This window comes from Rana temporaria, chromosome 9, assembly GCF_905171775.1.
Source record: "Rana temporaria chromosome 9, aRanTem1.1, whole genome shotgun sequence".
In the NCBI taxonomy this organism is placed as follows: domain Eukaryota; kingdom Metazoa; phylum Chordata; class Amphibia; order Anura; family Ranidae; genus Rana; species Rana temporaria.
In genome coordinates, this window is record NC_053497.1 from 183648203 (window position 1) to 183674175 (window position 25973).

At 50.0% G+C, this 25973-nt stretch overlaps 1 protein-coding gene and 1 non-coding gene across 2 annotated transcripts in view; both read right to left on the bottom strand.

Annotated features, from left to right (window-relative positions):
* The window catches only part of LOC120914376 (connector enhancer of kinase suppressor of ras 2-like), a 304346-nt gene that overhangs the window by 41032 nt on the left and 237341 nt on the right, over nt 1-25973 (bottom strand). Inside the window, exons 9-12 of the mRNA XM_040325061.1 lie at nt 23823-23969; nt 16016-16149; nt 13036-13247; nt 6449-6546 (exon numbers count right to left, since the gene is read on the bottom strand). Of these exons, the coding sequence (XP_040180995.1) occupies nt 6449-6546; nt 13036-13247; nt 16016-16149; nt 23823-23969 (591 nt within the window). The remainder of the gene's footprint in view (nt 1-6448; nt 6547-13035; nt 13248-16015; nt 16150-23822; nt 23970-25973) is intronic.
* On the bottom strand, nt 16705-16777 carry TRNAK-CUU. Its single transcript has one exon. It is a non-coding gene; the product is annotated as a tRNA-Lys (tRNA).

The following is a 25973-nucleotide window of genomic DNA, read 5'->3' on the forward strand; positions in this document are numbered from 1 at the left end:
GCCCTTTGCCCACGCAAATATTGCGCGGATCTAGCTGAATCTGGCCCACTATCGAAAGGAAGTTCCAATACCTATAATTTAATAGTTATTATTAGTTAGTCTTTCGAATTTTCTGATTTTTTTTCTTATTTTTGGATTTTCGAATTTACAAATTTTCTAATAAATGACCCAAAAAAAAATAAAAAAAAAACTAACACATTTTTGTCTCCCAGCGGTGCTTCTGCGCCGTCACCCGGGTCCCACGGAATCTCCATGGAAACTACAAGTGGCCGTTGCTCCAGTGTTGTCGCCATTATGACACCCAACCACACCGTCGTCGCTGGGGGGGGGGGGGGGGGGGGGGTTGCCTGTAATCATAAAGTGGCTGCAGGTGGATCAGCAGCATTAAGATGGATGAAAAGGGGGGAAACTTGGATTTTATTAATTACCAGAAATGTGAATTATTGAGGAGACGCGCGGCGCACAGAGCGAACGATCGATTATTTTTCGGGGATCGGACGTGAGCTGTGTGGGTCGGCGCGGTACCAGAATATAATGGGATCTCTATAGAACGTTCTGCCGGGAGGGAACATTCCAGAGACACCGATGTCTCCAGACGTCCCACACAGAGCAAGACAACAAAGAACGTCCACAGAGATGGAGGAAGGAGGAATTGCAACAAATGTTACAAAAGTAACAAAATGTGACAATAAAAATACAGAGAATGCCCCCTGGGACCCCCCCTGCTGGGGCACCACAAGTCTCAGCATGTCCTTCAGGGTGCGGGGGGAACCATGTCTACTGGGGTACTACAAATCCCAGCATGCCATAGGTGGATCATGTAGCTGCAGCTTATAGAAATGATATAAACTAAAGAGAGCAAGTGAAACAGGAAAGGGGGGAGGGGAGGGGGGGGGACAGGAAGTGGCAGGTGTCACATAAACACATTAAACGATAAAACGCCCGGCAGCGTTCTCGCCGTCGCTAAAAGCCAACAAATACAGCAATACAATCGTAACGGGACCCAAAGATACAGAACTGCAGAGCCAGTGTCGGCCAGCCCCCGCCAAGACTCTGCACAGGGGGGGGGGGGAGGGGGGCGTCCAGCAAACACTAAAATTAAAGCTGAACTCCGGGCGCAAAGCATATTATTGAAATATATTCCTCAATAGCAAAAAAAAAGGATAGAAATCCACTTTGTGAGCATCAAACGCCTTTGCAGACCCAGATATTACCATGCAAAAGCGGCAGTGACATCATCACTGGGCTGTGCAGGGAGCAGAGCTGTGGGAGGGGCCCAGCAGGCTCCACCCACTGCAGAAAAATACAGGATGGGCAGAGACAAGACCAGCCCCCTACACAAGAAAGGAGCGAGAGAGCAGAGCTGTGGGAAGAATGGCCCCTGACATTGGCAGTCTGTGGGAAGAACGGCCACTGACATTGGCAGTCTGTGGGTAGAACGGCCCCTGACATTGGCAGGCGGTGGGAAGAATGGCCCCTGACATTGGCAGGCGGTGGGAAGAACGACCCCTGACATTGGCAGTCGGTGGGAAGAATGGCCCCTGACATTGGTAGTCGGTGGGAAGAATGGCCCCTGACATTGGTAGTCAGTGGTAAGAATGGCCCCTGACATTGGTAGTCAGTGGGAAAAATGGCCCCTGACATTGGCAGTCTGTGGGTAGAACGGCCCCTGACATTGGCAGTCTGTGGGTAGAACGGCCCCTGACATTGGCAGGCGGTGGGAAGAACGACCCCTGACATTGGCAGGCGGTGGGAAGAACGACCCCTGATATTGGCAGTCGGTGGGAAGAATGGCCCCTGACATTGGTAGTCGGTGGGAAGAATGGCCCCTGACATTGGTAGTCGGTGGGAAGAATGGCCCCTGACATTGGTAGTCGGTGGGAAGAATGGCCCCTGACATTGGTAGTCAGTGGGAAGAATGGCCCCTGACATTGGTAGTCAGTGGGAAGAATGGCCCCTGACATTGGCAGTCGGTGGGAAGAATGGCCCCTGACATTGGCAGTCGGTGGGAAGAATGGCCCCTGACATTGGTAGTCGGTGGGAAGAATGGCCCCTGACATTGGCAGGCGGTGGGAAGAATGGCCCCTGACATTGGTAGTCGGTGGGAAGAATGGCCCCTGACATTGGCAGTCGGTGGGAAGAATGGCCCCTGACATTGGCAGTCGGTGGGAAGAATGGCCCCTGACATTGGTAGTTAGTGGGAAGAATGGCCCCTGACATTGGTAGTCGGTGGGAAGAATGGCCCCTGACATTGGTAGTCGGTGGGAAGAATGGCCCCTGACATTGGCAGTCAGTGGGAAGAATGGCCCCTGACATTGGCAGTCAGTGGGAAGAATGGCCCCTGACATTGGCAGTCAGTGGGAAGAATGGCCCCTGACATTGGTAGTCAGTGGGAAGAATGGCCCCTGACATTGGCAGTCAGTGGGAAGAATGGCCCCTGACATTGGTAGTCAGTGGGAAGAATGGCCCCTGACATTGGTAGTCGGTGGGAAGAATGGCCCCTGACATTGGCAGTCGGTGGGAAGAATGGCCCCTGACATTGGCAGTCGGTGGGAAGAATGGCCCCTGACATTGGTAGTCAGTGGGAAGAATGGCCCCTGACATTGGTAGTCGGTGGGAAGAATGGCCCCTGACATTGGTAGTCGGTGGGAAGAATGGCCCCTGACATTGGCAGTCAGTGGGAAGAATGGCCCCTGACATTGGCAGTCAGTGGGAAGAATGGCCCCTGACATTGGCAGTCGGTGGGAAGAATGGCCCCTGACATTGGCAGTCAGTGGGAAGAATGGCCCCTGAAATTGGCAGTCAGTGGGAAGAATGGCCCGGTAGAGGATTGGTCACGCCTCTGGTTCTGCTAAATGGCATTGGCTCCAATCTTTGCCGGCACCATGGAATGGGGAATCCTCAAGGAACCCTTAGGCACCTCTGAAGGAAACGCGTTCCTCCAGAACTCTGGTTCAGAATTGTCTACCATAGAGTGTGAGCTCAGAGGGGTAGTCAGGCGGACCCTGGCCACGCCCCCCGGTTCGGGGTCAGGGACCGCCCTCCATACAATCTCCTCCAAGGAATGTGACGTGAGACGTCTTTGTCCTCAGACAACCTCCATCTCACATTCTGCTGAGAACAGAATCTCTACGAGTGACGGAGCCGCTAATGGCACAAGTGTGACTCCTAATGGCGTCCCGCGTCCCACGCCGCCGAGCTCCATAATGGAGCCTCTGAATTAAAGGAACACTCCACCCCCCCCCCCCCCCCGGCCTCACAATACAGAAGACGACGTCTTGTTTTCTCTCCGCAATCTTTTTTTAATGTGTTTTTGTGCCAATCGTGGGAAAGAACGAGATGAGCGTAAAGGACGCGGCGGATAATCGGCTTTCTGCCGTCTCTAATGAGGTCTGTCCCCGAAAATACTCCCGACAGACACAGGTGATGTCATCAAGCCATCAAGCGTGGAAGCCGCAGTTTATCGAACAATGTCCTGCGTTACATTGTGAGGTGGGGGAGGGGGGGGGGGAGAATTGTAACATTGTTGTTACTCGAGGGGTTCCGAGTTCATTCATGAGGCCCGGGCTTCCGAAACTCCGATAGGTTGTGTTCTGGGTGTTCTAACTAAATCTTATACCTTCCTAAATGCTTCGGCAATTTCTCATTTATAATCTTCTTTGTAGGTCTCCGGTGTCCTGTTCTGCCGGCAAACGTATGTGAACCCCCCTCCCCCCACCAAACCAGTTCCATAAAGACATGGGTTGACCAGTTTGGACCAGCACCATAAAGACATGGGGTGACCAGTTTGGACCAGCTCCATAAAGACATGGGGTGACCAGTTTGGACCAGCTCCATAAAGACATGGGTTGACCAGTTTGGACCAGTTCCATAAAGACATGGGGTGATCAGTTTGGACCAGCTCCATAAAGACATGGGGTGACCAGTTTGGACCAGCTCCATAAAGACATGGGGTGACCAGTTTGGACCAGCTCCATAAAGACATGGGGTGACCAGTTTGGACCAGCACCATAAAGACATGGGGTGACCAGTTTGGACCAGCTCCATAAAGACATGGGGTGACCAGTTTGGACCAGCTCCATAAAGACATGGGGTGACTAGTTTGGACCAGCTCCATAAAGACATGGGGTGACCAGTTTGGACCAGCTCCATAAAGACGTGGGTTGACCAGTCGGAGCCAGCTCCATAAAGACATGGGGTGACCAGTTTGGTGTGGGGGGAACTGAAGTGTCTTGCACAGAGCCCTGACCCCAACCCTACTGAACAACTGCACACATTCCAACACAGGCTCCAAAATCTGGTGGAAAGTCTTCTGAGAAGAGTGGATGATGTTATAACCACAAAGGGGGCAACTCTATATTAACATTCATACAGGGGGGCAACTCCATATTAATGGCCATGGGGGGAGGGAAACATGGTTTTGGAATTGGATGCCCACCAAGCTCACACGGGTGTGATGGTCAGGGTCCCACAAAATGGTGGACATAAAGTGTACGTGGAATATGTGTAACTGGGGGGCGTGGCTTTGAGAGCAATGAAGTAGGACGCATGCAGTGAGAGCTCCGCTTGCCGATACTCCTGCACCCTGATCGATACTTCAAGCCTGCTGACACCCCGGTTGACATCTGACACACTCAGGGTCATGTCTCCGCCGAAGAAACCCTCTGAAGCTTGCGACGAGCTCGCGAAATACCGCCGACAGGAGAAGGAGCAGCAGGCTGAAGATGGTACAGGCGCATCGTCGGACACTGAACAGGCCGCGGCAGCCACTAACAATGTGCAGAGGACATATTGCATCCCCTCCAAACACACCACCGATGAGGTACGCCGACAATTGCAGTAAATCGGTGCAAAGCAGGACGATATGGAGAATCGTCTTCGCCGAAGCAATTTGTGTAATCGAGGCGTCGGATCTGACACATCAGTGGATCATAATCAAAAAAGACCAAACCGATTATGGGGGACAATAAAGACACATAGGGTGCCTCTTAAATGAGGGACACCCCCCCCCCACCCCCGGCTGAAAAATGGATACAGAATTGGTTCTTAAATGTTTGTAAAAACAGAAAATTTACCACTAAAACGTATAGAAGTGACAAAGCATGTAACAATTCTCTATCTGTTTTGTAGGCCCGAGCAAGAGGGGGACCTTTGATGTGCCAAAAACGGGTATCTTGCTGAGCGAACACCGATATTAAAAGTGTTTGGGCCCTCAATCAGCGCCGCCATCAGGGGGGTACAGGCAGTACACCTGTAAGGGGCCCGGTGGTCCCCAGGGGCCTGGATGGCATCTCCTTTTTTTTGGTTTGTCAGCACACAAAGCCCCCCGACCTTAATTTGTGGTGGCAGCACCCCACCCCCCAGCTTCTCAATTCGCAGTGTCCCCCCATTCTCAATTTGCGGCGGCAGCACCCCCCCCCCCCCCCCGGTTCTCTGCTCCAGGGGGCCCATGCCTGAAGCTGTGTAAGCTAATGACGGCACTGCCCGAAGTTCATTGGTCTGGTGCCCTTTTTGGATTTTGGTTACCCAACTTCAGGTCCCCCATCTAGGAGGCTTCCCTTTATAGCAGCCTCACTGGGACCATTGTGCCTCGTTATTTGATCTTCTCCAATCACGATCCATTGATGAGTGGAATCCAGCGCCTCAGTTACACATATTCTACATATTCCATATTTCCCACCAGTGGCGGTGCGTCCATAGAGGGCAATTGATGGGAAACACTGGCGGCAATTGATGGGGAACACTGGCGGCAATTGAGGGGGAACACTGGCGGCAATTGAGGGGGAACACTGGCGGCAATTGAGGGGGAACACTGGCGGCAATTGAGGGGGAACACTGGCGGCAATTGAGGGGGAACACTGGCGGCAATTGATGGGGAACACTGGCGGCAATTGAGGGGGAACACTGGCGGCAATTGATGGGGAACACTGGTGGCAATTGATGGGGAACACTGGTGGCAATTGATGGGGAACACTGGCGGCAATTGAGGGGGAACACTGGCGGCAATTGATGGGGAACACTGGTGGCAATTGATGGGGCACACTGGCGGCAATTGATGGGGCACACTGGCGGCAATTGATGGGGCACACTGGTGGCAATTGATGGGGAACACTGGCGGCAATTGAGGGGGAACACTGGCGGCAATTGAGGGGGAACACTGGCGGCAATTGATGGGGAACACTGGCGGCAATTGAGGGGGAACACTGGCGGCAATTGATGGGGAACACTGGTGGCAATTGATGGGGAACACTGGTGGCAATTGATGGGGAACACTTCGCACCTTTAAAATCCCAAACCCATATTTTCTTCCCATTGTCAATCATTATTATTAGCAATCGAGTATGAAGAACGGGAGCACACAGACCTGCGGGGACGCACACAGACGCACGGGACGCACACAGACCCGCAGGGACGCACACAGACGCACGGGGACGCACACAGAGCCCACATTCCGCTTACCTCGGCTCCCTCTCTTGTACATGTTGGGCTCTTTGGGGTCTCCTATCCAGCTGTAGTCGGTGGGCATGGACACGGGCCTCAGATCACCTGTATGGAGAGGAGGAAAACCTGTCCTGTTATATTCTGTGATATCAACAATTCTCCTTCAATCTAAAAAGCCTAGAAAGTTCCATTCCTGTGAGATTATCCAAATCCAACGTCTGACAAAAATCAGATCTTTACCTATAAATTCTAATATAAAATTATAATATATCTATATAAAAAAACATAAAGCACTTATTACATACAGGGACATTCTTCCCACTGATCACCAATGTAAGGGACATTCTTCCCACTGATCACCAATGTAAGGGACATTCTTCCCACTGATCACCAATGTAAGGAACATTCTTCTCACTGATCACCAATGTAAGGGACATTCTTCCCACTGATCACCAATGTAAGGGACATTCTTCCCACTGATCACCAATGTAAGGAACATTCTTCTCACTGATCACCAATGTAAGGGACATTCTTCCCACTGATCACCAATGTAAGGGACATTCTTCCCACTGATCACCAATGTAAGGGACATTCTTCCCACTGATCACCAATGTAAGGAACATTCTTCTCACTGATCACCAATGTAAGGAGCATTCTTCTCACTGATCACCAATGTAAGGAACATTCTTCTCACTGATCACCAATGTAAGGAACATTCTTCCCACTGATCACCAATGTAAGGGACATTCTTCTCACTGATCACCAATGTAAGGGACATTCTTCTCACTGATCACCAATGTAAGGGACATTCTTCCCACTGATCACCAATGTAAGGAGCATTCTTCTCACTGATCACCAATGTAAGGAACATTCTTCTCACTGATCACCAATGTAAGGGACATTCTTCTCACTGATCACCAATGTAAGGAACATTCTTCTCACTGATCACCAATGTAAGGGACATTCTTCTCACTGATCACCAATGTAAGGGACATTCTTCTCACTGATCACCAATGTAAGGGACATTCTTCCCACTGATCACCAATGTAAGGGACATTCTTCTCACTGATCACCAATGTAAGGGACATTCTTCTCACTGATCACCAATGTAAGGGACATTCTTCTCACTGATCACCAATGTAAGGGACATTCTTCCCACTGATCACCAATGTAAGGAACATTCTTCTCACTGATCACCAATGTAAGGGACATTCTTCTCACTGATCACCAATGTAAGGGACATTCTTCTCACTGATCACCAATGTAAGGGACATTCTTCTCACTGATCACCAATGTAAGGGACATTCTTCCCACTGATCACCAATGTAAGGGACATTCTTCTCACTGATCACCAATGTAAGGGACATTCTTCCCACTGATCACCAATGTAAGGAACATTCTTCCCACTGATCACCAATGTAAGGGACATTCTTCTCACTGATCACCAATGTAAGGGACATTCTTCCCACTGATCACCAATGTAAGGGACATTCTTCCCACTGATCACCAATGTAAGGAACATTCTTCTCACTGATCACCAATGTAAGGAACATTCTTCTCACTGATCACCAATGTAAGGGACATTCTTCTCACTGATCACCAATGTAAGGGACATTCTTCCCACTGATCACCAATGTAAGGATCATTCTTCCCACTGATCACCAATGTAAGGATCATTCTTCCCACTGATCACCAATGTAAGGAACATTCTTCCCAATGATCACCAATGAAAGGGACATTCTTCTCACTGATCACCAATGTAAGGGACATTCTTCTCACTGATCACCAATGTAAGGGACATTCTTCCCACTGATCACCAATGTAAGGGACATTCTTCTCACTGATCACCAATGTAAGGAACATTCTTCCCACTGGTCACCAATGTAAGGGACATTCTTCTCACTGATCACCAATGTAAGGGACATTCTTCCCACTGATCACCAATGTAAGGGACATTCTTCTCACTGATCACCAATGTAAGGGACATTCTTCTCACTGATCACCAATGTAAGGGACATTCTTCTCACTGATCACCAATGTAAGGGACATTCTTCCCACTGATCACCAATGTAAGGGACATTCTTCCCACTGATCACCAATGTAAGGGACATTCTTCCCACTGATCACCAATGTAAGGATCATTCTTCTCACTGATCACCAATGTAAGGGACATTCTTCTCACTGATCACCAATGTAAGGGACATTCTTCCCACTGATCACCAATGTAAGGGACATTGTTCCCACTGATCACCAATGTAAGGAACATTCTTCTCACTGATCACCAATGTAAGGGACATTCTTCTCACTGATCACCAATGTAAGGGACATTCTTCTCACTGATCACCAATGTAAGGGACATTCTTCCCACTGATCACCAATGTAAGAGACATTCTTCCCACTGATCACCAATGTAAGGGACATTCTTCCCACTGATCACCAATGTAAGGAGGCCCATTGACTGACGTGGCTCCCCCCCCCCCCCCCAGATGGGTCTCTCCCGGCCCAGAGAACCGGAGCTAAAACAGACCTCAGCTGGAAAGGCCTTCACCCCCTTCCCTCCCTCCCCTCCCCCCACCCAGATGCAATTCTGCTTCTCTGCTTTGTGTGGGAAATGAATTGGCCGCACATCATAAATGAATGATTTTGGTGTTCGGCGAGTTCCGCTGACATGATTCTGCCGGATCTCATCTTCACAGTTCTGCCCCAAAGAACTCGTAAAGCCTGAAATATTTATAGCACTTCCCATTCGCTGTTTTTTCTTTTTTTTCCATCAGAAAGTATTTAGGGAAATGCGGCCGTGTTATCGGGATTTACACCACGCCCGCCGCGTCCGTTTCTGGACTCGCTGACCTCGTCAGAGAGTTTAATTGGATACAATTTGGGGGGGGGAAATTACTTTTTTTATATCCTTTAGGGACACAATCTGCTCCGCGCTCCTGGGGTGGCATCCAGAGGGCGGCGTTGTGTCGTATCCCGGGGCAACAGAAACAATTGCCTCCACTAAATATAAAACAGACAGGGCCGCCATCAGGGGGTACAGGCAGTACACCTGTAAGGGGCCTGGAAATCCGCAGGGCCCCGGATGGCAACCCCCCCTTTTTTTTTCTAATTTTTGTTTGTATATATATATATATATATATATATATATATATATATATATATATATATATATATATATAAAAAAACATTTTTTTTTTTTTTTTATTAAAAGGGCAAAGAGGTCCCCAGGGCCCCGGGTGGCAACCCACCCTTTTTTTTTATAACATTTGTTTTATTTATTTATATATATTTTTTTATTTCTTTTTTCTTTTTATTAAAAGGGCCCGGAGGTCCCCAGGGCCCCGGATGGCTACCCCCCTTTTTTTTTATAAACATTTTTTATAACATTTTTTTTTAATAAATATTTTCATTTTATTTATTTTTTTGTTTTTATTAAAGGGCCCGGAGGTCCCTAGTGCCCTGGATGGCAACTCACCCTTTATTTTTATAACATTTGTTTTATTTATTTATATATATATATATATATATATTTGTTTTTATTAAAAGGGCCCGGAGGTCCCCAGGGCCCCGGATGGCAACCCCCCCTTTTTTTTTATCATTTTTTTTGTTTGTTTTTATATATATATATATATATATATATATATATATATATATATATTATATATTAAATTTATTAAAGGGCCCAGAGGTCCACAGGGCCCCCGGATGGCAACCCACTATTTTCTTTATATATATTTTATTTTTATTTATTTTTTTGTTTTTATTAAAGGGCCCAGTGGTCCCCAGGGCCCCGGATGACAACCCACCCTTTTTTTTTATAACATTTGTTTTATTTATTTATTTATATATTTTTTTCTTTTTATTAAAAGGGCCCGGAGGTCCACAGGGCCCCTGGATGGCAACCCACCATTTTTTTAATATATATTTTATTTTTATTTATTTTTTTTGTTTTTATTAAAGGGCCCAGAGGTCCCCAGATGACAACCCACCCTTTTTTTTTAATAACGTTTTATTTATTTATAATATATGTATATATATATATATATATATATATATATATATATATATATATATATATATATTTGTCTTTTTATTAAAGGTCCCGGAGGTCCCCAGGGCCCCGGATGGCAACCCACCTTTTATTTTTTTATAACATTTGTTTTATTTATTTATATATATATTTTTTCTTTATTTTTATTAAAAGGGCCCGGAGGTCCCCATGGCCCCGGGTGGCTACCCCCCTTTTTGTTAAATAATTTATATATATATATATAATTACATTCCCAACAGGTTAACAGAACGCATCCAGGCGGCCATATTGCACGTTACAGAAAATTACAGATTGAAAAGGAAAAGTATTTTTTTTTTTTAAATAACATTCAATTACAATATAACTTGTGTAGCATTTTTTTTGCTTTTTTTTTTCTGTTTACATTTTCTATATTTGTTACCTTTTTTACCCAATTAAAGGGGATCACTTATAATCCAAACTTGTAATTATTTATATTCATAAATTGGCCCCCCCAAAAATAAAAAGACAAAATCAAGACAAGAGGAAGGAAAGAGAATTAGCTCTAATGAACAATATATAAAGAATTTGGAGGGGCGGAGTCAGAGGGAAGACTTGGGATGGATATAGAGGAAGTATCGGGGGACTTGGCCTCATACACGCGGGTGCTGGAAATGGATCTAATAGACCGCCCCCCCCCCCCAACACCCCACTAATGTCTCCATAAAGAGTACCTGTCTAATGCTATCACATGGGGGTTTGTTACCTCCCTTTGGATAGCCATAAAGTGAAAAAAATATAAAGTTATAAGAAAACATATTATTGCCACCCTAGGACAGAAGGTAAATTACTGGCAGGATCACCAGATAAAAACAAAAAAAATGGGGCAAAAAAGCGTGAAATAGGAAAACTAATGCAAACGCCACATCTGAATACCGCCAAGCATCGCCTCGGCAGACATCACCAAACACCCAGGGGAAGCAGCCGGAGAGAACCTGCCGCTGCCCGTGAGATGGGGTGAGGGCAGGGCCCGACCTACTGACTGACGGACCCAGGGGGAGGGCGTGGGTGTCATCCATGACTGACCCTGGGTGGTGGCTGTTGGATCGTTTGCGCCCCCCTCCCCAAAAAAAAAAAAAGAAAACCACCAGTCGCCACTGCAAATACCCCTCCTCAGAGACACGTGTACGAGGCCACACAGCACCATGTATACACAGCAACACGACACTTCATGCAGCATTGTGACTCTAGTGGGACGTATTATTCACAGTCAGAAGGATGGGGGGTTTTTGCTGGGAAGATCGGGTTGCTGGGTTGGCGTTAGGAAGATCGGGGTGGTGGGTGTATGTTAGGAGGGGTGGGGTCGTGGATTGGTGTTAGGAAGGGCGGGTTGATGGGCTGGTGTTAGAAAGATCGGGGTGGTGGGTGTATGTTAGGAAGGGTGGGGTGGTGGATTGGTGTTAGGAAGGGTGGGGTGGTAAATTGGTGTTGGTGGGCGGGGTAGTGGGTGTGTGTGTTAGAAAAGGCGAGGTGGTGGGGCAGTGTTAGGAAGGGTGGGGTAGTGGATCAATGTAGGTGGGCGGGGTGTTGGGTGTGTGTTTGGACTGGTGGGGTGGTGGCTGGGTGTTGGAGGGTGGGGTGGTAGATTGGTGGGTGTGGTAGTGGGTGGGTGTTAGGAAGGGTGGGGTGGAGGATTGATGTTGGTGGGCGGGGTGGTGGCTGTGTGTTAGGAAGGGCTAGGTGGTGGCTGGGTGTTGGCGGGTGGGGGATTGGTGTTGGTGGGTGGGTGTTAGGAAGGGTGGGGTGGTGGATTGGTGTTGGTGGGTGGGGTGGTGGATGTGTGTTAGTTAGGAAGGGCGGGGGGTGGATTGGGGGTGGTGGGTGTGTGTTAGGAAAGGCGGGGTGGTGGATTGGTGTTGATGGGCGGGTGTTAGGAAGGGCGGGTGGTGGATTGGTGTTGGTGGGCGGGGTAGTGGGTGGGTGTTAGAAAGGGCGGGTGGTGGATTGGTGTTGGTGGGTAGGTGGGTGGGTGGTAGGAAAGATGGGGTGTGGTGGATTGGTGTTGGTGGGCGGGGTAGTGGGTGGGTGTTAGGAAGGACGGGGTGGTAGATTGGTGTTGGTGGGTAGTGGGGGGTGTTAGGAATGGTGGGGTGGTGGATTGGTGTTGGTGGGCGGGGTAGTAGGTGGGTGTTAGGAAGGGCGGGGTGGTGGATTGGTGTTGGTGGGCGGGGTAGTGGGTGGGTGTTAGGAAGGGCGGGGTGGAAGATTGGTGTTGGTGGGTGGGGTAGTGGGTGGGTGTTAGGAAGGGCGGGGTGGTAGATTGGTGTTGGTGGGCGGGGTAGTGGGTGGGTGTTAGGAAGGGCGGGTGGTAGATTGGTGTGCGGGGTAGTGGATGGGTGTTAGGAAGGGCGGGGTGGTGGATTGGTGTTGGTGGGCGGGGTAGTGGGTGGGTGTTGGTGGGCGGGGTAGTGGGTGGGTGTTAGGAAGGGCGGGGTGGTGGATTGGTGTTGGTGTGCGGGGTAGTGGGTGGGTGTTGGTGGGCGGGGTAGTGGTGGGTGTTAGGAAGGGCAGGTTGAGGGTCGTACCGTGAGTCGGCGTCTTTTCTCTTCGGCGCACACCTGTCGATCTACCTCTGTCATACTCTGAGCCCACGTCATGTCCCTCACCTTCAATCAGCGTGTAATATTTGCCGCTCTCGTGCTCGAGGAAGTAGCTGGGCGATTCCGAACCCTTGACCCCCATCTTGCTGACGCCGTACTTATTGATGTCATCGCAGGACACGATGCCGATGTCATCTCTGTGTAGAAGAAGGACAAGACGGTGAGAACAAGTCCTCAAAGATGGACTCCAGACAAGCAGAAAAAAAAAACTAATGAGAGCCGGTTTACAAGTCAAAGGATTTGTAATTCTGTCCCCCACCCTGTGTGAATGTGAATGAGAATGGGGTACCCCCCCCCCCCAAAAAAAAAAGTGTCAAGAATGAAAACATTTCGGGTGCATAACCCATTCACAGGGTACTCTGGGCGTGTGAAGGAGTGGTTTATTCATGGACTGGAGAAATGTTGGGGGGGGCGCTATACTTCTGCACCCACACACCCACCCAGGCCTGGGGGGCCCTTTCAGGTAGGTACAGGGCTCAATGATTTCTTATACCGTGTTTCCCCCGAAAATAAGACCCGAGATGCCTGCGGACATCAGCCCTGCGCCGAGCACTGCCGAGGGAAGGGCCGAGTTGCCTGCGGACGTCAGCCACGTGCTGAGCACTGCCGAGGGAAGGGCCGAGATGCCTGTGGACGTCAGCCCCGTGCCGAGAACTGCCGAGGGAAGGGCTGAGATCCCTGCGGACGTCAGCCCCGCACCAAGCACTGCCGAGGGAAGGGCTGCTGACATCAGCCAGCAGGAGAGAAGATCTCCAGTGGGTCACGTGAGCGCCAAGCGGCGCTGTAAATAAGGTATTTTCGACAATAAAGTGACAAAAGGAGACACAGTGGACATTATATAACATTTATACAAAACGGATTATATATTTTTACGTGGACTTTACAGGGAGTGCAGAATTATTAGGCAAGTTGTATTTTTGAGGATTAATTTTATTATTGAACAACAACCATGTTCTCAATGAACCCAAAAAACTCATTAATATCAAAGCTGAATATTTTTGGAAGTAGTTTTTAGTTTGTTTTTAGTTTTAGCTATTTTAGGGGGATATCTGTGTGTGCAGGTGACTATTACTGTGCAGAATTATTAGGCAACTTAACAAAAAACAAATATATACCCATTTCAATTATTTATTTTTACCAGTGAAACCAATATAACATCTCAACATTCACAAATATACATTTCTGACATTCAAAAACAAAACAAAAACAAATCAGTGACCAATATAGCCACCTTTCTCTGCAAGGACACTCAAAAGCCTGCCATCCATGGATTCTGTCAGTGTTTTGATCTGTTCACCATCAACATTGCGTGCAGCAGCAACCACAGCCTCCCAGACACTGTTCAGAGAGGTGTACTGTTTTCCCTCCTTGTAAATCTCACATTTGATGATGGACCACAGGTTCTCAATGGGGTTCAGATCAGGTGAACAAGGAGGCCATGTCATTAGTTTTTCTTCTTTTATACCCTTTCTTGCCAGCCACGCTGTGGAGTACTTGGACGCGTGTGATGGAGCATTGTCCTGCATGAAAATCATGTTTTTCTTGAAGGATGCAGACTTCTTCCTGTACCACTGCTTGAAGAAGGTCTCTTCCATAATCTGGCAGTAGGACTGGGAGTTGAGCTTGACTCCATCCTCAACCCGAAAAGGCCCCACAAGCTCATCTTTGATGATACCAGCCCAAACCAGTACTCCACCTCCACCTTGCTGGCGTCTGAGTCGGACTGGAGCTCTCTGCCCTTTACCAATCCAGCCACGGGCCCATCCATCTGGCCCATCAAGACTCACTCTCATTTCATCAGTCCATAAAACCTTAGAAAAATCAGTCTTGAGATATTTCTTGGCCCAGTCTTGACGTTTAGCTTGTGTGTCTTGTTCAGTGGTCATCGTCTTTCAGCCTTTCTTACCTTGGCCATGTCTCTGAGTATTGCACACCTTGTGCTTTTGGGCACTCCAGTGATGTTGCAGCTCTGAAATATAGCCAAACTGGTGGCATGTGGCATCTTGGCAGCTGCACGCTTGACTTTTCTCAGTTCATGGGCAGTTATTTTGCGCCTTGGTTTTTCCACACGCTTCTTGCGACCCCGTTGACTATTTTGAATGAAACGCTTGATTGTTCGATGATCACGCTTCAGAAGCTTTGCAATTTTAAGAGTGCTGCATCCCTCTGCAAGATATCTCACTATTTTTGACTTTTCTGAGCCTGTCAAGTCCTTCTTTTGACCCATTTTGCCAAAGGAAAGGAAGTTGCCTAATAATTATGCACACCTGATATAGGGTGTTGATGTCATTAGACCACACCCCTTCTCATTACAGAGATGCACATCACCTAATATGCTTAATCGGTAGTAGGCTTTCGAGCCTATACAGCTTGGAGTAAGACAACATGCATAAAGAGGATGATGTGGTCAAAATACTAATTTGCCTAATAATTCTGCACTCCCTGTAGTAGGGCTTATTTTCGGGGTAGGCCTTATATTGCAGCCCTCCCCGACTATCAGGCCAGGTCTTATTTTCAGGGTAGGGTTTATTTTTGGGGAAACAGGGTAGTAGGCCTGGTTGGGCCTACTGCCTGAACGCTGGCTAACCTCTACATTGGCCAAGCACAGACAGGAGTGAAGGGCAGGTCGGTATGTACAGCTGGCAGTAAAGTGAACCTGTCATTTCACTCTGCATAGGCAAAGCACCGCTTTACATTAAGACTCAACACTCTAAGGATCCAGATGTTTGTGGCCAACGTGACTTCGGGTTTTTTACCCCACTGCAGCCAATCCCGTTGTCCCTCAAGTAAAATTTTAAGCGAGTGGAAAGGGGAAGATAGGAATTTTTCACACAGAAGGATAATAATATATAACAAAAAGGTACTTCTGCACAACGCTGACAAGTTTTTACAACAAAATACTTACCTTGGGCCATAAAGTCCAGACACAGGGGAAAGGATGAAGACATCGTGTAGGGTGGAGCCGTCCACCTTGGATGGCATTCCCATTGTTCCGGTGGGTGTTGTGTTACCACTTGTGGGACTGGTTGGAATCACAGGCTGAAAAAATAAATAAAAAATAAAATGTGTGTGCATGCAATTATGTACTGTACATGGGAAAGCCATGTTACATACACAGAGTCTGCTCCCTATATAGTAGAGCTATGGAGTGGTTAAAACTCACTATTCCTCTCCTTCACAGTCAGTGTGCTCAGATTGACTAAACACAAAAGACCCTCTATTAATGTGAGGTCCAGGAAAAAAAAAATTAACCCTTGGATCCTCAGGGGCAGGACTTATTCTGACCACTTGTTTTATCTTGGCCACACCCCTATGGCACCAGGACTACATCCGAATTGGTGACACCCAGATCCCGGAGGAAGTTCACCTTACATGGACACAGCCAATCACAAACTAATAATACCTAGATAACATACACTAATGATACACATGCTCATCGCATTAGTAGCCCACCTGTAAAACCCCCCCTGTATCCGGAACTAATACGGAGAGTATCATCAATCGGAGAACAGCCTCAGTGTGATCCTTTATATAGGTTTAATCAGGACGGGGGCAGATACTTATCAGACGATTGGTCTGTTCCAAAACAGCTGGCGCCCAACGTGGGGCTCGAACTCACGACCCTGAGATTAAGAGTCTCATGCTCTACCGACTGAGCTAGCCTGGCCTTCTGGGTTCCTTGAAGAGATTGCCATGAAAGGGGATGGTACAAATCAGCAAATTATATTGTAAAGTAAAGCCAGGATTACGGATGGGGGTCAGAGGATAAAAGGTTGAGGATAAAAGGTGGGTCTAAGGGCAGCAGATGAATGATGAGTCTATGGAGGATGAAATGTAGGTCTATGGGCGGGAGATGAAAGGTGGGTCTATTGGCGGGAGATGAAAGGTGGGTCTATTGGCGGGAGATGAAAGGTGGGTCTATTGGCGGGAGATGAAAGGTGGGTCTATTGGCGGGAGACGAAAGGTGGGTCTATTGGCGGGAGACGAAAGGTGGGTCTATTGGCGGGAGACGAAAGGTGGGTCTATTGGCGGGAGACGAAAGGTGGGTCTATTGGCGGGAGACGAAAGGTGGGTCTATTGGCGGGAGACGAAAGGTGGGTCTATTGGCGGGAGACGAAAGGTGGGTCTATTGGCGGGAGACGAAAGGTGGGTCTATTGGCGGGAGACGAAAGGTGGGTCTATTGGCGGGAGACGAAAGGTGGGTCTATTGGCGGGAGACGAAAGGTGGGTCTATTGGCGGGAGACGAAAGGTGGGTCTATTGGCGGGAGACGAAAGGTGGGTCTATTGGCGGGAGACGAAAGGTGGGTCTATTGGCGGGAGACGAAAGGTGGGTCTATTGGCGGGAGACGAAAGGTGGGTCTATTGGCGGGAGACGAAAGGTGGGTCTATTGGCGGGAGACGAAAGGTGGGTCTATTGGCGGGAGACGAAAGGTGGGTCTATTGGCGGGAGACGAAAGGTGGGTCTATTGGCGGGAGATGAAAGGTGGGTCTATTGGCGGGAGACGAAAGGTGGGTCTATTGGCGGGAGACGAAAGGTGGGTCTATTGGCGGGAGACGAAAGGTGGGTCTATTGGCGGGAGACGAAAGGTGGGTCTATTGGCGGGAGACGAAAGGTGGGTCTATTGGCGGGAGACGAAAGGTGGGTCTATTGGCGGGAGACGAAAGGTGGGTCTATTGGCGGGAGACGAAAGGTGGGTCTATTGGCGGGAGACGAAAGGTGGGTCTATTGGCGGGAGACGAAAGGTGGGTCTATTGGCGGGAGACGAAAGGTGGGTCTATTGGCGGGAGACGAAAGGTGGGTCTATTGGCGGGAGATGAAAGGTGGGTCTATTGGCGGGAGATGAAATGTAGGTCTATGGGCGGGAGATGAAAGGTGGGTCTATTGGCGGGAGATGAAAGGTGGGTCTATTGGCGGGAGATGAAAGGTGGGTCTATTGGCGGGAGATGAAAGGTGGGTCTATTGGCGGGAGACGAAAGGTGGGTCTATTGGCGGGAGACGAAAGGTGGGTCTATTGGCGGGAGACGAAAGGTGGGTCTATTGGCGGGAGACGAAAGGTGGGTCTATTGGCGGGAGACGAAAGGTGGGTCTATTGGCGGGAGACGAAAGGTGGGTCTATTGGCGGGAGACGAAAGGTGGGTCTATTGGCGGAAGACGAAAGGTGGGTCTATTGGCGGGAGACGAAAGGTGGGTCTATTGGCGGGAGATGAAAGGTGGGTCTATTGGCGGGAGATGAAAGGTGGGTCTATTGGCGGGAGAAGAAAGGTGGGTCTATTGGCGGGAGAAGAAAGGTGGGTCTATTGGCGGGAGACGAAAGGTGGGTCTATTGGCGGGAGACGAAAGGTGGGTCTATTGGCGGGAGACGAAAGGTGGGTCTATTGGCGGGAGACGAAAGGTGGGTCTATTGGCGGGAGACGAAAGGTGGGTCTATTGGCGGGAGACGAAAGGTGGGTCTATTGGCGGGAGACGAAAGGTGGGTCTATTGGCGGGAGACGAAAGGTGGGTCTATTGGCGGGAGACGAAAGGTGGGTCTATTGGCGGGAGACGAAAGGTGGGTCTATTGGCGGGAGACGAAAGGTGGGTCTATTGGCGGGAGACGAAAGGTGGGTCTATTGGCGGGAGACGAAAGGTGGGTCTATTGGCGGGAGATGAAAGGTGGGTCTATTGGCGGGAGATGAAAGGTGGGTCTATTGGCGGGAGACGAAAGGTGGGTCTATTGGCGGGAGACGAAAGGTGGGTCTATTGGCGGGAGACGAAAGGTGGGTCTATTGGCGGGAGACGAAAGGTGGGTCTATTGGCGGGAGACGAAAGGTGGGTCTATTGGCGGGAGATGAAAGGTGGGTCTATTGGCGGGAGACGAAAGGTGGGTCTATTGGCGGGAGACGAAAGGTGGGTCTATTGGCGGGAGACGAAAGGTGGGTCTATTGGCGGGAGATGAAAGGTGGGTCTATTGGCGGGAGATGAAAGGTGGGTCTATTGGCGGGAGACGAAAGGTGGGTCTATTGGCGGGAGATGAAAGGTGGGTCTATTGGCGGGAGATGAAAGGTGGGTCTATTGGCTGGAGATGAAAGGTGGGTCTATTGGCGGGAGATGAAAGGTGGGTCTATTGGCGGGAGATGAAAGGTGGGTCTATTGGCGGGAGATGAAAGGTGGGTCTATTGGCGGGAGATTAAACTGGTACTGCCTATAAGAGTACCAGTACCAGCCGCTCTACTCTAATAAAGTATAACAGCTAGTGGCTAGTGAAGGGGGAGAGGGGGCTTGGGTGGCGGGGGGGTGCGGGAGTTGTCCGGCCGCCATGGGAGAGACCTGTCAAAGTGGGCCAGTCTGGATGAAGTCCAGGGCCAAATTTTTGTCCCAGTCCAGCCCTGGCAGAAGATGAAAGGTGGGATTATGGGCCGAGAATGAAGAGTGGGCCTACGAATAGAAGATAAAATATTGGATTATGGGCTGCCCCTAAACAGAAGATGAAAGGTGGGATTATGGGCCAAGAATAAAGGGTGGGCCTATGAGCAGAAGATGAAAGGTGTCCCTAAGGGTGATGGAGGAAAGGCAGGTTTATGAGTGGAGATGGAGGATGAATCCATGGGTTGGGATGAAAGGTGGGTCTGTGGGGTGAGATTCATTGGAGGGTCTATGGGCAAAGAATACAAATCAAGTATATGGATGGTGGAGGATTTGGCATGACAACACATGACCCCCTTTTTTCCCTCATATCACTATTCCTCCACTCTAGCGCCCCCTGTTGGTGGATCTCTCGTCTACCTCCCATTCATAGACCTAGCCCCCGCTCCATAATACTTCCTTCCTATCTATCCAGTGTCTTTTTTTTGGGGATAAAGGTCGGCTGAGCCATAAAAAAAAAAAAATACTCCAACAACGCCATGTCTCAGTAACTTGGAATAATTCAGCTGAAGGAATAATTAAAACCTCCCGCGCACGGACCGGTTTTGTTAACTGCTTTAGGGATCGCTTGTTGCTTTTCTATTATCCGCGCAAATCTATTTTACGCAGCGTTGCTCGGGAGTCTGACAGCTCCAGGCATCAAAAGCTCACAGCACGAGGAACGTCTAGCAACACGATATAACGAGGCGGAAAACAGACAACGGAACAAAAGGCGTCTATCTCCCAGAAAGGAACCCCCCCTCCCCCCCATCTCCCCCCTCAATTTAAGCCGATTGGTGAAATGAGACGGGTTTCCTATCAGGAGATAAACAGGCGCTCTTTATTCAGTCGCAGTGAAAAGGTGAAGACCCCGAATAATGACATTTCCACCGAAAAAAAAAAAAGATGCCGAGCGCGCGATCCCGCCGTCTCCAGACACCGCAGGACATTTCGCTTCGTCTTCCGCCCACACAAATCGGCAAATTCGGCTCCAGCTGCAGAAAACTATAAAAAGGATTTCTTAATCCCGAGGTCTATATTTAGCAGTTTTGATATGTTCAGGTCGCCGAAGTATAAAACGCGTCCTGGATTCTGAGGGCATTAAAGATTAATCACGGGTGGGGGGGGAGGGGGGGACACCCCGCTGAGAGCGCCGCCGCCACAAAGAGAAAAACAAACACAAATCTCCGCCGAGAAAAAAAACATTTTCTACATTCATTTCCATAAAGGGCGAGATTCATCTGAGCTTCAAACATTCATCGATCTTTACAGGAAATGCCACCAAAATGACCCCCTTTATTAGGTCCCCCTTGCTAGTAGCGGGCTGGACCCCCTTTATTAGGTCCCCCTTGCTAGTAGTGGGTTGGACCCCTTTATTAGGCCCCCCTTGCTAGTAGTGGGTTGGACCCTCTTTATTAGGCCCCCCTTACTAGTAGCGGGTTGGACCCCCTTTATTAGGTCCCCCTTGCTAGTAGCGGGTTGGACCCCCTTTATTAGGTCCCCCTTGCTAGTAGCGGGTTGGACTCCCTTTATTAGATCCCCCTTGCTAGTAGTGGGTTGGACCCCCTTTATTAGGTCCCCCTTACTAGTAGCAGGTTGGACCCCCTTTATTAGGTCCCCCTTGCTAGTAGCGGGCTGGACCCCCTTTATTAGGTCCCCCTTGCTAGTAGTGGGTTGGACCCCTTTATTAGGCCCCCCTTGCTAGTAGTGGGTTGGACCCTCTTTATTAGGCCCCCCTTACTAGTAGCGGGTTGGACCCCCTTTATTAGGTCCCCCTTGCTAGTAGCGGGTTGGACCCCCTTTATTAGGTCCCCCTTGCTAGTAGCGGGTTGGACCCCCTTTATTAGGTCCCCCTTGCTAGTAGCGGGTTGGACTCCCTTTATTAGATCCCCCTTGCTAGTAGTGGGTTGGACCCCCTTTATTAGGTCCCCCTTGCTAGTAGCGGGCTGGACCCCCTTTATTAGGTCCCCCTTGCTAGTAGTGGGTTGGACCCCTTTATTAGGCCCCCCTTGCTAGTAGTGGGTTGGACCCTCTTTATTAGGCCCCCCTTACTAGTAGCGGGTTGGACCCCCTTTATTAGATCCCCCTTGCTAGTAGTGGGTTGGACCCCCTTTATTAGGTCCCCCTTACTAGTAGCAGGTTGGACCCCCTTTATTAGGTCCCCCTTGCTAGTAGCGGGTTGGACCCCCTTTTTTAGGTCCCCCTTGCTAGTAGCAGGTTGGACCCCCTTTATTAGGTCCCCCTTGCTAGTAGCGGGCTGGACCCCCTTTATTAGGTCCCCCTTGCTAGTAGTGGGTTGGACCCCTTTATTAGGCCCCCCTTGCTAGTAGTGGGTTGGACCCTCTTTATTAGGCCCCCCTTACTAGTAGCGGGTTGGACCCCCTTTATTAGGTCCCCCTTGCTAGTAGCGGGTTGGACCCCCTTTATTAGGTCCCCCTTGCTAGTAGCGGGTTGGACTCCCTTTATTAGATCCCCCTTGCTAGTAGTGGGTTGGACCCCCTTTATTAGGTCCCCCTTACTAGTAGCAGGTTGGACCCCCTTTATTAGGTCCCCCTTGCTAGTAGCGGGTTGGACCCCCTTTATTAGGTCCCCCCTTGCTAGTAGCGGGTTGGACCCCCCTTTATTAGGTTCCCTTTGCTAGTAGCGGGTTGGACCCCCTTTATTAGGTCCCCCTTGCTAGTAGCCGGTTGGACCCCCTTTATTAGGTCCCCCTTGCTAGTAGAGGGTTGGACCCCCTTTATTAGGTCCCCCTTGCTAGTAGCAGGTTGGACCCCCTTTATTAGGTCCTCCTTGCTAGTAGCGGGTTGGACCCCCTTTATTAGGTCCCCCTTGCTAGTAGCGGGTTGGACCCCCTTTATTAGGTCCTCCTTGCTAGTAGCGGGTTGGACCCCCTTTATTAGGTCCCCCTTGCTAGTAGCGGGTTGGACCCCCTTTATTAGGCCCCCCTTGCTAGTAGCGGGTTGAACCCCCTTTATTAGGTCCCCCTTGCTAGTAGCAGGTCGGACCCCCTTTATTAGGTCCCCCTTGCTAGTAGCGGGTTGGACCCCCTTTATTAGGCCCCTCTTGCTAGTAGCGGGTTGGACCCCCTTTATTAGGTCCCCCTTGCTAGTAGCGGGTTGGACCCCCTTTATTAGGTCCCCCTTGCTAGTAGCGGGTTGGACCCCCTTTATTAGGCCCCTCTTGCTAGTAGCGGGTTGGACCCCCTTTATTAGGTCCTCCTTGCTAGTAGCGGGTTGGACCCCCTTTATTAGGCCCCCCTTGCTAGTAGCGGGTTGGACCCCCTTTATTAGGTCCTCCTTGCTAGTAGCGGGTTGGACCCCCTTTATTAGGTCCCCCTTGCTAGTATTGGGTTGGACCCCCTTTATTAGGCCCCCTTGCTAGTAGCGGGTTGGACCCCCTTTATTAGGCCCCCCCCTTGCTAGTAGCGGGTTGGACCCCCTTTATTAGGTCCCCCTTGCTAGTATTGGGTTGGACCCCCTTTATTAGGTCCCCCTTGCTAGTAGCGGGTTGGACCCCCTTTATTAGGTCCTCCTTGCTAGTAGCGGGTTGGACCCCCTTTATTAGGTCTCCCTTGCTAGTAGCGGGTTGGACCCCCTTTATTAGGCCCCCCTTGCTAGTAGCGGGTTGGACCCCCTTTATTAGGTCCCCTTTGCTAGTAGCGGGTTGGACCCCCTTTATTAGGTCTCCCTTGCTAGTAGCGGGTTGGACCCCCTTTATTAGGTCCCCCTTGCTAGTAGCGGGTTGGACCCCCTTTATTAGGTCCCCTTTGCTAGTAGCGGGTTGGACCCCTTTATTAGGTCCCCCTTGCTAGTAGCGGGTTGGACCCCCTTTATTAGGTCCCCTTTGCTAGTAGCGGGTTGGACCCCTTTATTAGGTCCCCCTTGCTAGTAGCGGGTTAGACCCCCTTTATTAGGTCCCCCGGTTGGACCCCCTTTATTAGGTCCCCTTTGCTAGTAGCGGGTTGGACCCCTTTATTAGGTCCCCCTTGCTAGTAGCGGGTTAGACCCCCTTTATTAGGTCCCCCGGTTGGACCCCCTTTATTAGGTCCCCTTTGCTAGTAGCGGGTTGGACCCCTTTATTAGGTCCCCCTTGCTAGTAGCGGGTTAGACCCCCTTTATTAGGCCCCCCTTGCTAGTAGCGGGTTGGACCCCCTTTATTAGGTCCCCTTTGCTAGTAGCGGGTTGGACCCCCTTTATTAGGTTCCCCGGTTGGACCCCCTTTATTACGTCCCCCTTGCTAGTGAATGGATAGACTGCATTCTCATATATGACATAAATAGTCCCTGAGGACATTGGGGGGGGGGGAAGCTCTGCAGACCATCACACTTACCTGAAGTGCAAGCGGTTTCCATCGGACGTTCTTCAGGAGTGCGGGTGCCGATGCCAGAGTGTTCTGGGGTCTCTTCTTCAGGGTCAGGATCACCCCACTGGGGTCTTCTCTCAACGCGTTCACCAAGTTCTTTAATTGCCAACCGACCTGAAGAGACAGAAATCCGACCAATCATCATTCCTGGAATCTGTGCAACCAAACGTGACAAATCAACACCGTCCACAACATGGGAGGGGCAGAGACACAAACTACTGCAGGAAATCTCCCCATTGTGGGAGGGGCAGAGACACAAACTACTGCAGGAAATCTCCTCATTGTGGGAGGGGCAGAGACACAAACTACTGCAGGAAATCTCACCATTGTGGGAGGGGCAGAGACACAAACTACTGCAGGGAAATCTTACCATTGTGGGAGGGGCAGAGACACAAACTACTGCAGGGAAATCTCCTCATTGTGGGAGGGGCAGAGACACAAACTACTGCAGGAAATCTCCCCATTGTGGGAGGGGCAGAGACACAAACTACTGCAGGAAATCTCCCCATTGTGGGAGGGGCAGAGACACAAACTACTGCAGGAAATCTCTCCATTGTGGGAGGGGCAGAGACACAAACTACTGCAGGGAAATCTCCCCATTGTGGGAGGGGCAGAGACACAAACTACTGCAGGGAAATCTCCCCATTGTGAGAGGGGCAGAGACACAAACTACTGCAGGAAATCTCCCCATTGTGGGAGGGGCAGAGACACAAACTACTGCAGGAAATCTCCCCATTGTGGGAGGGGCAGAGACACAAACTACTGCAGGAAATCTCCTCATTGTGGGAGGGGCAGAGACACAAACTACTGCAGGGAAATCTCCCCATTGTGGGAGGGGCAGAGACACAAACTACTGCAGGAAACCTCCCCATTGTGGGAGGGGCAGAGACACAAACTACTGCAGGAAACCTCCCCATTGTGGGAGGGGCAGAGACACAAACTACTGCAGGGAAATCTCCCCATTGTGGGAGGGGCAGAGACACAAACTACTGCAGGAAATCTCACCATTGTGGGAGGGGCAGAGACACAAACTACTGCAGGAAATCTCCCCATTGTGGGAGGGGCAGAGACACAAACTACTGCAGGGAAATCTCACCATTGTGGGAGGGGCAGAGACACAAACTACTGCAGGAAACCTCCCCATTGTGGGAGGGGCAGAGACACAAACTACTGCAGGAAATCTCACCATTGTGGGAGGGGCAGAGACACAAACTACTGCAGGGAAATCTTACCATTGTGGGAGGGGCAGAGACACAAACTACTGCAGGGAAATCTCCTCATTGTGGGAGGGGCAGAGACACAAACTACTGCAGGAAATCTCCTCATTGTGGGAGGGGCAGAGACACAATCTACTGCAGGAAATCTCCCCATTGTGGGAGGGGCAGAGACACAAACTACTGCAGGAAACCTCCCCATTGTGGGAGGGGCAGAGACACAAACTACTGCAGGAAATCTCCCCATTGTGGGAGGGGCAGAGACACAAACTACTGCAGGAAATCTCCCCATTGTGGGAGGGGCAGAGACACAAACTACTGCAGGAAATCTCCCCATTGTGGGAGGGGCAGAGACACAAACTACTGCAGGAAATCTCCCCATTGTGGGAGGGGCAGAGACACAAACTACTGCAGGAAATCTCTCCATTGTGGGAGGGGCAGAGACACAAACTACTGCAGGGAAATCTCCCCATTGTGGGAGGGGCAGAGACACAAACTACTGCAGGGAAATCTCCCCATTGTGAGAGGGGCAGAGACACAAACTACTGCAGGAAATCTCCCCATTGTGGGAGGGGCAGAGACACAAACTACTGCAGGAAATCTCCCCATTGTGGGAGGGGCAGAGACACAAACTACTGCAGGAAATCTCCTCATTGTGGGAGGGGCAGAGACACAAACTACTGCAGGGAAATCTCCCCATTGTGGGAGGGGCAGAGACACAAACTACTGCAGGAAACCTCCCCATTGTGGGAGGGGCAGAGACACAAACTACTGCAGGAAACCTCCCCATTGTGGGAGGGGCAGAGACACAAACTACTGCAGGGAAATCTCCCCATTGTGGGAGGGGCAGAGACACAAACTACTGCAGGAAATCTCACCATTGTGGGAGGGGCAGAGACACAAA